Source organism: Pongo abelii, chromosome 6, assembly GCF_028885655.2.
Source record: "Pongo abelii isolate AG06213 chromosome 6, NHGRI_mPonAbe1-v2.0_pri, whole genome shotgun sequence".
NCBI lineage: Eukaryota > Metazoa > Chordata > Mammalia > Primates > Hominidae > Pongo > Pongo abelii.
The window spans coordinates 147,952,671-147,963,951 of record NC_071991.2 but is presented as its reverse complement, the minus strand read 5'-3'; the positions used below and the strand labels follow the sequence as shown (position 1 = coordinate 147,963,951).

The 11,281-nt window shown below is 38.2% G+C and overlaps 1 protein-coding gene and 1 pseudogene across 1 annotated transcript; one reads left to right on the top strand and one right to left on the bottom strand.

Moving 5' to 3' along the window:
• Positions 1–573: 573 nt before the first annotated feature.
• On the bottom strand, positions 574–6,777 carry GIMAP7 (GTPase, IMAP family member 7). The gene is made up of 2 exons (XM_002818661.3): positions 6,678–6,777; positions 574–1,713 (listed from the first exon to the last, which is right to left on the bottom strand). Exon 2 carries the CDS (start codon positions 1,670–1,672, stop codon positions 770–772), a length of 903 nt encoding a protein of 300 aa, XP_002818707.3. The 5' UTR covers positions 1,673–1,713; positions 6,678–6,777; the 3' UTR covers positions 574–769.
• A 589-nt stretch (positions 6,778–7,366) lies between these two features.
• Positions 7,367–9,133, top strand: LOC100433651 (STE20-related kinase adapter protein beta-like; annotated as a pseudogene).
• Positions 9,134–11,281: the final 2,148 nt, after the last annotated feature.

Sequence of the window (11,281 nt, the reverse complement as noted above, 5' to 3'; positions counted from 1 at the left end):
TGAAATATATTTTTATCCATTGTGAATAATGCTGCTATGAGCATTATTATAGAAATATCTTCACTCCCAGGCTCACTGCAACATTATTCACAATAACCAAGATATGGAAATAACCCAAGTGGGTCCATGGACAGATAAATGGATAAAGAAAATGCAGTGCATTATTAACATTCCATTAATAACGGAACATTATTCAACCTTGAAAAAGAAGTAAATCTTGTCATTTGCAACAATATCGATGAACCCAGAGGACAGTATGCTAAGTAAAGTAAGCTAAGCACAGAAAGACAGGCACTGCTTGATCTCACTTACATGTGGAATTTGATAAAGTAGAATGCACAGAAGCAAAGAATAGAATGTTGATTGCCAGGGGCTGAGTGTTGGGGGAAATGGGGAAATGTTGGTCAAAGGGTACAAAACTTTAATTATGCAGGATGAATAACCTCCTCTGGAGATCTAACATACAGCATCATGACTATACTTAATAATACTGTATTGCATTTTTGCAATTTGCTAAGAGAGTAGACCTTAAATGTTCTCACCACACCAAAGAAAATAGTAACAGAGAGGTGCTAGATGTGTTAATTACCTTTATTTAATTATTTCACAATGTATATGTATATATATACATATATATTTAAAAGTCACATTATACTCGTTAAACATATTTTCTTTTTATTTATCAATGATACCTTAATAAAGCTAAGGGGAGGGAGGTATTTCTCTATCTTTGCAAAATACAATTAATCCATTAACAAATCACAGTAAATTAAGAAGAATAAAACTTACATCTCGACCAAAAGCTATGCCATATTTCTGAAAGCATCTTCCAAATCCTATGAAAAACATCTTTAAATATATGTCTCTCAGCTTCTTCCCTTATATTTTTTATTTTTTCATCATATTTTAATTTTAGCAATTTAATTTTTTTCTCCTTTTCTTCCTTTGATTTGTGCTCATCCTCTTCTACTAGTTTAATTTCTTCATTTAATTGGTCAGTGTAGATTTTCCTCAAAACCTCTTCCCGTTGTTTCAGCCTTTCCTCTGTTTCCTTGTATATGTCGTCAGAAAAGTAAGCCCCTTTGTTGCACTGCACCATTTTCTCTACCAGCTCCACCAGCTCCTGCACTTGACTTTCCTTCTCTGCCTTACTGGTTTTCTTGCTGTTGCTAAATGCACAGCAGCGGTTCCCGCACTCCTTGACGATGCTTTTTAGGCCCACATCCGCATCTGCTATGAAGTCGTGGAAGCTCTGGCCCTCCAACTCTTCTTTGCGAGTGAACAAGAGGACCATGTGCTTCATGGCTGGCTTCCCAAAGACAGCCTTGATCAATGCAACGGTTTTCTGCTCCTCCTCTGTGTAGCGGCCCAGCAGCAGAACTAGGACAATAGCATGGGGCCCTGGGCAGGAGGAGATGATGCAGCGGCTGATTTCCTTGCAGGTGGTGTCCAGGCTCTCCTTGGTGTCAAAGAGCCCTGGAGTGTCAACAACAAGAAGGTCTCTCCCCTGCCATTCCCGGGATGCTTTTTGACAGGTCTTGGTAACAGCTTGGGCAGCAATTCTAGAATCAAAGATTTCCTCTCCAAGGATGGTGTTCGCTGTTGCACTTTTCCCACTTCCAGTTTTCCCTACCAGAACGATCCTCAGGGAGTGGTCCTCACTCTCAGCCATGCTCACGTCAGGAGGCTCTAGAACTTAGGCATGTACAAGACCTTAAGGAGGGGAAGATAGGGAAAAAAAGCTTGTTTTAGTAAGTGGGATCCATTCCCAACCTTCTTTTCTGCTTTCTCTTTCTTCCTGAAAATTTGTAATATCCTATTATCCATATTAATCCCAGAAAAGACCGAAAGATGAAATAGTCCAATTAATATGGAAGAAATAATAGAGAAAGCAGTTAAAGAGTTTCCCCACAAAGTAGTACCAGGTATAGATAGTTTCACAGGTGAATTCTATTAAACCTTTTAAGATCTGATGATCTCAAAGCTACCTAAAACTGCTCCTGGCCATATAAAAAGAAAGAAAAAGTTACATTTTTTTTTTCTATGAAGCAAGTATATTGAGTCCAAAGGCTGACAAATATTTCATCAATAAAGAAAACTACAGATGTGTCTCATTTGTGAATACTAATATACAAATCCTAAATAAATTATTAGACACTAATAAATAATAGACTGTGATTAAGTGTGATTTATTTCAGAAATACTACGGTGGGTCAATATGAGAATGTTGATTGTTACAACGCATCCCGTTAATAGGTTAAGAAGAAAATTAGCTAGATGCAGGAAAGATATTTGGCCAAATTTAACACTGATTCATGTTTACAGTAGTCTGTAGAACAGAAAAAATATCTATTTCATTAACATGATTTTATATAAATATAATTTTTTCAATTTTGTCATCTTTTTTTTCTGGAACTAAAATAGTTGATTATAAAGTTCATTTGGATGAAGGAAAATGCAAGTTAGCCTAGACAATCAAAGAAAAGAAGAACAGGGGAAGACTAGCTCTACTGGACAATTAAATATTATAATCTCTATAATTAAAGCAGCGTGATATTGGTAAATGAATAGAGACAGGCCATGAAACAGAAACAGAATTCACAAATAGGCCATTGCTCATTTTATATTCATTTATATTCCATTCAATTACATTAACTTACGTTCTGTGAAGCAACACCTCATACCAATGGGAAAGATGATGGACACTTTTATTAGCAACACTGAAATAACTATACCACCATATAACTGGATGCAATTTTAAAGATAAAATTGCATCCAATTCCTCATGTCATACAAATTCCAAATAGATCAGAAATCTGAATGTAAAAACTATCCCATATAAATAATAAGAGAAACACGGGTAAATTCTTTGTAACCTGGGAGTGGGGAGGATGTTAATAACTAAGATTTAAAATAGTATAAGGAAAAGACTGATAAGTTTGATTACACAAAAATCTAAAAAATTATGTAAGGCATACAACACCATAGGCAAATTAAAACACAAATATCAAACTAGGAAAACATTTTTTCCAATTTATCTCAAAGAGGGCTACTTTTCCTATTGTATGAAGAATATCTAAAAGTAAAGAAACAAAAGACCAATGACTTGATAGAAAATTGGACGAGATATGAAGCCACGGCCAAAGAAAAAAAAATACAAATTATCCTTGAATACATAAAAAGACATCCAATTCATTCACAATAGAGAAAAATAAATTAAAAACATAGAAAAAAAAATTCTCAGAGATAACTATTTCTCAACTATAGGTATGGCAAAAATCCACACATTTCCCAGCATAATCTGGTGGCAAAGGTATGGGGAAAACAGGTAATTTCTTGCATGACTAGTGTGAAGGGGAAAACAACCTAACACCTATAGAGGAGAAGGTAGCAATACCTTGAAAAATTACACATGCATTTACTCTTTGATTATCAATCCCGATTTTAGGATTTATCCCAGAGCTGCACTGACAAAAATACAGAAAGCAATGATGCCCATTAGTGGGGACCAGTTGAATAAACTAAGGAATATTCATACAGAAAAGTACTATCCAACTGCAAAAAGGAATGAGAAATATATCTATATACCAGTATGAAAAGATCTCTGGGATATACTGTTAAGTGAAAAAAGCCAAGTGAAGAAAATAATGTATAGTTTACTACCATTTGTATAATAAGAAGGAATATTAGTTTTATATATATAAATAATTTTTATGTGCATGTGAAAAAGCAATGGCAGAACCATTTGAAAACTAAACAAAAGAATTATTTATATGAAGATGGGAGAAACAAGGTACAAGGGACAGGAACAGAAAATGGTCATTAGACTTCTTTGAATATTCTTCGTTTTTGCAAATCTGATTTTGAGAACATTTAAATAGTTTACATAATTATACAATAAAAATTATATTTTAAAACACCAGTAAAAGTTAAAAGAAATGGAACAAATAAACCTAATTGTGTCTTGTGTCAAGGATGAACCACACAAAGATTTGTCCTGAGAGGCTTGAAAATGTAGTATTAATAATTTCACTGTGTGTGTGTGTGTGTGTGTGTGTGTGTGTACTGTTTTGAAGTCCATCTAAAAGGCATAAACCACAGTCAGCCAAGTAGCAGTGAGTGCACTTAATACCCAGATTGTGATCTTCAAATGGCATTTCCCACAAAAGAAATTAGGACTACTAGGAAAAAGTACTGATTCCAGGTCTGGGCCAGTAAACATACAAGTTTAGCCTACAACATCTTTCATACTAGAAAGTAGGGATGCTATCAAAAATTACTTAGTTTTATCAGAAGGACTTGGAAGCTACCTTAAAGAGGTTCCAACTGGACAAAGATGGAATAATTTGAGCATCATTAATAAAGATTATTCCAATGGATTAAAATATACCAAATATATTGAAATCCAGTAGTTGATAACAACACCATCTTCCTGAAAGAAGTTAATTGCTCCCTTTGGAGTATGCTAAGAAAGTGACTCATCATTCTGAACATTGACAACTAAAGGGAAAGAAGCATTTATTTTGTCTTTCATACATCTCATCTTTTAACTATATCTCACAAAAATGAAAGGATCACTGAATGAAAGTTCCTTTGTATATGACTATTCCATCTAATAAATAAATAAAGAATGATAGCATATCATCTTTTGGTAACTTTTAATGAAACAAATTCATTCTAGACAATCATTAACATCTGCTAACATCACAAAAAGAGAGGCACTCAAACATTATGTACCTTCTAATAGAAGTTTAGGATAGCATCTATGAAGTATTCCCACTAAAAAAACAAAGTCAAACTTTAATCTGATCCAACCTCCCCATTAATATAAATTCACACAAAACACTGGAGCTAGAAGCGAATGTTAAATGACATTGTTAGGATACAATCCGCAATATGAATACTGTCCAGTTCTGTTGGACAAAAGACCTTCCCTTTCTTAAACAAAGAAATTTAACACAAAGAAACAAGGAAGGTGAAAACCTACACATTAAGCGAAACTTAAGAGATGTCAAACAATTGTAATGTATGAATTTTACTTAGATCCTACCTCAAACAATTTTAAAAATTATGAGATCTTCAGGGAAATCTGAATACAACTTGTAGTATTAAAATTTATAGTTGCCTTTTGAAGCCTGTTCATGAAATTGTGGAAATGTTTGTAAATGGTCTTTATCTTTCAGAGACACATACTCAAATATTTACTGATAAAATGATGTAATATCTGACATTTGCTTCAAAATAATCTGTGATAGAGTTGAGAATAGGAGCAGATAGTTGAACAAGACTGGCATAAATTGATAACTGTGAGATTTTAGTATAGGTACATGGAAGTTCCTTATTTTTACCTTTGAATAAGTATAAATTTTTCACAAATAAAGTTAATCCATGTGTAGTGTAACCACTATCGAGTATAGACTGCATATCAGAACACCTTGATAAAACATGTTTTGTATATCTCATTTATTCTTCAAAAATACTCTGCAGTGAAACTAATTTTATTATTCTAATTTTTTAAATGAGGAAGCTGGTGTGGCTCAAAAATTCTGGGAAATATGCCCCTGGTCACTGTGCTAATAGGTATTGGGCAGAGAAGACATTCGATTCAAAGTCTGTCTGAATCTACCATGCTCACTCTTAACCCAGCACTCTACTGCCTGTTCTTGGTTACTCTCAGGCCGTGATTCTAAATTTTCATTGACATGGCACAGAGATAGACCAGTGGAGGGAAAAGGAGATGATCCACGCTTTCTGCAAAAAGGTGAGCTGGGAGCTAGCCTGTTATAAGGGAACCATGAGGAGGGCTCCGCGTTTCTCATGGACTTTTCCATCTCTCCCATATTGAGAAGCCAAACGTGAGAGAGATGGTCAGAAATATCACTTTAAAACTTTCTCAAGTGGTTCTTGGAAGATCCAGAGGACCTCTAGCTAAGAGAAAGGCTGAGAAGTGACAAAAGCATTTACAACAGAGGTTGACAGTTCTAAACTGTGGCCAGACCCACCGGTTCTAGAAAATTTTGTAGCTCCTTGAGATTTAGTTCCCTCCGCTATAAAAAGGGAAAATAAAACCAATCTTGCAGGGTTGTCCTTAGGCTTTCATAGAGTGATTTCTATAAAGGTCTTTTATAGCAACTCTTTTTGTATTGAATGGTGCAGCAGCCCCACATGTTACACTGTTAGGGACACAGCTTGTCTCTGCTTAATGCTGGAAAAAGTCAGCAGACTGAATTCTAATGTTCCTCTGCCATGAGTGATCTGGGTACCCCTTGGAGAATCATCAAAATCTCTGGGATTGGGATTCTGATTCTTTTTCTATAAGAAGAGGGACTTAGACAGGCAGACTCTAAATTGCCTGTCACCTTTACAAATCTGCCTTAGGAGCCCTTAATTTCTTATGAAGGTTATCAGGCAACACTCTGTGTCTATCACAACAGCCAGTGAGTGGAGGGTGCACTATGCAGCCATGCGTGTCCTGTTACATATGAGATGCATGGGCTCCGTGCAAACAAATCTCCTCACTCCCCTTCTACTCACCCCTCCCACAGCACCTTCTATGCAGTGCTGCTTAGCACAGTGCCTTGTCCCTCCTAAGGGCAGAGTCCACTCCAGCCACACACCCTGTCCTCACTGCCCTTCACAGCCCAATAGCACCAGACCCTCTTCTCAGCCAGGCTCACCTTCTCTTGAACAAGTTGAATTTTCAGGTTTTCTCCAAGGAGGCTGCTTGAGCTGTTGCTTTTGCGTTTACTGTGAGTTAAAAGTGTCTGTACCCCCACCAAAACCTCTCAGTCAGGAAGCTCAGGCTGGGTGGAGCCACCAAAAAAAAAAAAAAGTTTGTCTTTAAAGAAACAGAAATACGGCTCCATAATCTGGTGAGTGCTTCAGTTTTGCCAGGTTGATACCTTTTGCCCATGGGCCTGCTATAAACACCATTTCCAAAGCTACAGTTTTTGCTTCAGGTTATAGTGATGGGTGCAAAAGAGCCTTATTAAATGACCCAAATATTGCCTAGAAAACAAGGCACAGGACCTGATTGTCTTCCCTGGGTGAAGTGGGAGGCTGAGGGGTGATTTGGGGAAGAAGGGAGACAGGCGTATAACTTGCCGTTTCCAAGCGTAGAGCTGGGGGTTCTTAGTGATTGTATAATATGGGTTTTTTATTATAGTCTTTCAGGAAGGCCTCAAGTTACTCATTCAAAAGTTAACAGCATTGAGGCTCAAAGGCAGAGTCTAAATCATTAGGAACCAAGGGAAAAAAAGGAAGGTGAGGCCTGGAAAAATAATCTGGCCATGACCACATAGTTTCTCTAGTTGCTTTTCATATAATTCTTCCAAGTTTGAAAATACGCATGACCTAACAAGTAAAGATGCACCCATGGAATAGATCCTACATCCCTTCCCCACCTTCCTCTCTGCCCCACATCCTCCTACCCCAGTCTCAGGCAGAGACAGATTTTCCAGAATTTACCCAGTGGATGGTTCCAATCTGCTCTGGAGGTTTCTTGAGGTGAGAGGCAGGTTCCCAAAGCTCTCATGGTTGACCAGATATTCCAGTTGGCTATGTAAGAATATTATGTTTAGAGTTCCAAGCCCACAGCCCCTGTCACGTCCTTGCCACCCTCCAGCGCCCCACGCCAGGAGTGGGCCTAGAGCGCTTGCCTTGCCCCTCTGTGATCTGGGCTCCGGCATCCGCCCAGGTCCGCACCACTGGCAGCCTGTAGGGAGTCACTGGCCGTCATCGCCACTAAGTAGGATATATCTGCATCTTCCAAGGAAGATAAAACAAAAGCCTTCTTTGGAATATTTGGATTTTTGTCACTTTCTGTGAACTTTAGTTCAAGAACACAAGTTGAATCACTCAAACATGAAAAACAAGTCTGAAACCAGTATCCATCAATACTTGGTCGATGAGCCAACCCTTTCCTGGTCGCCTCCATCCACTAGAGCCAGTAAAGTAGTATGTTCCACCAACGTTTCTCACTGCAAGCTCCAAGTAGAAATAAGAAGAGGATTTGACAACTTGACTTCTGTCCATCTTGCATGGCATACTCCTACGGGAACATTGGTAACTATAAAAATTACAAATCTGGAAAACTGCAATGAAGAATGCCTGAAAGTTTTACAGAAAGCCATGATTCTGTCCCACTTTTTCCGGCATCCCAATATGACAACTTATTGGACAGTTTTCACTGTTGGCAGCTAGCTTTGGGTTATTTCTCCATTTATGGCCTATGGTTCAGCAAGTCAACTCTTGAGGACCTATTTTCCTGAAGGAATGAGTAAAACTTTAATAAGAACCATTCTCTTTGGAGCAGTGAGAGGATTGAACTATCTCTACCAATATGGCTGTACTCACAGGAGAATTAAAGCCAGCCATATCCTCATTTCCGGTGATGGCCTAGTGACCCTCTCTGGCCTGTCCCATCTGCATAGTTTGGTTAAGCATGGACAGAGGCAGAGGGCGGTGTATGATTTCCCACAGTTCAGCATATCAGTGCAGCCGTGGCTGAGTCCAGAACTACTGAGACAGGATTTACATGGGTATAATGTGAAGTCAGATATTTACAGTGTTGGGATTACAACATGTGAATTAGCCAGTGGGCAGGTGACTTTCCAGGACATGCATAGAACTCAGATGCTGTTAACAGAAACTGAAAGGTCCCCCTTATAGCCCATTAGATATCAGTATTTTCCCTCAATCAGAATCCAAAATGAAAAATTCGTGGTCAGGTGTAGACTCTGGGATTGGAGCAAGTGTGCTTGTCTCCAGTGGAACTCACACAGTAAATAGTGACCGATTACACACACCATCCTCAAAAGCCTTCTCTCCTGCCTTCTTTAGCTGGGTACAGCTCTGTTTGCAACAAGATCCAGAGAAAAGGCCATCAGCAAGCAGTTTATTGTCCCATGTTTTCTTCAAACAGATGAAAGAAGAAAGCCAGGATTCAATACTTTCACTGTTGCCTCCTGCTTATAACAAGCCATCAATATCACTGCCTCCGGTGTTACCTTGGACTGAGCCAGAATGTGATTTTCCTGATGAAAAAGACTCATATTGGGAATTCTAGGGCTGGCAAATCATTTTATGTCCTATATACTTGACACTTTCTCCTTGCTGCTTTTTCTTCTGTATTGCTAGGTACAAATACCAAAATACCAGAATTATACTTGAAAATACAGTTGGTGCACTGAAGAATCTGTTCAAATCACTCTGTTCAAAGGGGCATCAGTTTGTAGTCCCTTTGGTTCACACAGGGTGCTATGACAACTCCAAGGAAACATCAGAACTACTGATATAGCTAGTTAGTGTTATTTATTCGGGAAATTTTTCTAAGCTGTGGCTAACTGTCTTGATCTCTCAATATAATTTTTGAGCCAATTAATTTTTTCAGTATTTTGCTGTCCTCTTGGGAATGGTCCCTCAAAGGATAGTGCTTCCAAGTACATCTTCTTCTCCCAGATTGTCTGGCCTTTTTAATGAGCTATTGTTAAATCAACAGGCTAGTTTATCTTGCATCAGACCCTTTTATGGTAGAGGGAAAATGTCTTTACTTTCCCTTTTTCTTCTGTTAATACTTATGGCAACATCTAACTCGGCCTCACTCACATTAAGTGATTCACTTGAAATGTATAAAAAAAGAAAACTGTGTTTAAAAATAAAAATAAAAAAGGAACATTATGTTTTTGATTTTGTGTGTATGTGTATGTGTGTGTGTGCACAAAACTCGGGGCTTTTCTTCTGCCACCATGATGCTAGATCAATGCAAAGCTTAACTTATTAAGATAGTGCACAAATAATAACAGGAGATGAAAGGTATAGTACTGTCCTAGCTCTTACACAGATTAACTATGTAACCTTGGAGTATCGGCTTCCTATAGCTATCATGACAAATTACCAAAAATGTAGTGGCCTAAAACAACATAAAATTTTCCTCTTACAGTTCTGGAAGTCAGAAGTCCAAAATGAGTGTTATGGGATAAAATCAGGCTAATTAGCAGGGTACCTTCTAGAGGCTTCATGGGAGAATCTGTCCCTGGCCTCTTCCAGGATCTCTGTGATACTAGTGTCCTTTGGCTTGTGGCCACATCGCATCAATCTCTGCTGCCATCTTCACATTGCCTTCCTTCTTTGACTTTGTTTCCCCCTTAGAAAGATCTTTGTGTTTACATTTAAACCCACCTAGATAATCCAGGATAATCTCCTCACTGTGAAAGCCTTAATTTAATCACATCTGCAAAGACTCTTTTGCTATATAAAGCAACAGTCACTTGTTCCTCCCAATATCAAGTCTGTATTAGTTTCCAGGGCTGCTGTAACAAATTACCACAAACTGGGTAGCTTAAAACAAGAAAAAATTATTGTCTCACAGTTCCTGAGGCCACAAGGTGTCAACAGGGCCACACTCTCTCTGAAGACTCTAGGGGAGGATCCTTCCTTGCCTCTTTCTGGCTTCTAGTGGTTTCTGGCAATCCTCGCTACTCTTTGACTTGTAGATGCATCCCTCCAATCCCTGCCTCCACAGTTACACAGTTTTCTCCCCTGTGTGCTTATTCAAATTTCACTCATTTTCTAAGGAAAAAAGTCACTGGATTAGAAGAGCTTGCCCCAAAACCTCATCTTAACTTGATTACATCACAAAGACTATTCCCAAATAAGGTCACATTCTCAAGTCCTAGGAGTTAGATCTTGAACATTTCTTTTAGTGGATGCAATTCTAAATTGTGATAGAAAATTGGTGGTTAAAAAAAAAAAGTACAGCGTATGCATTTTGAGAGTGAAACACCCTAGATCTCTTCCTTTCCAGTCCCAGTTGCAATGAATTGGTGAAGCCCATGCGGACTGTCCATGTCAAGGTAGTTGGGAAGTTCTTACTACATAAGGTTTAGCATCCTTATTGCTCAGCCTGGAATTCAGCTATTGTTACAGTGTTTCAACCTTTCCTTCTGGGCCAAAGCTTCCTCTATTCCTCTCCTTGAGAGGCAACTTAACACAATGTTTCAGTGGAGCTCTGCTTACCTAAAATTCCAATCACAGTTCCTGTTAATACCTATTTTACATAGCTGAAGGAGACAGAGGTCTAAAGGCAGTTTCTGAATTACCACAGGTGCTCAGCAAATGCTTTTAATGATCCTGTCTTAGTCTGTTTGGACTGCTATAACAAAATGCTGTAGAATGAGTAATTTATAAGTAACAGAAATTTGTTTCTCACAGTTCTGGAGGCTGAGAAATCCAAGATCAAAGCATTGACAGGTTTGTTATCTGGTGGTGGCCTGTTTCCTGA

Coding starts and splice junctions, on each gene's coding strand:
- GIMAP7 (XM_002818661.3), bottom strand. CDS start 1,672: ATGGCTGAGAGTGAGGACCACTCCCTGAGGATCGTTCTGGTAGGGAAA.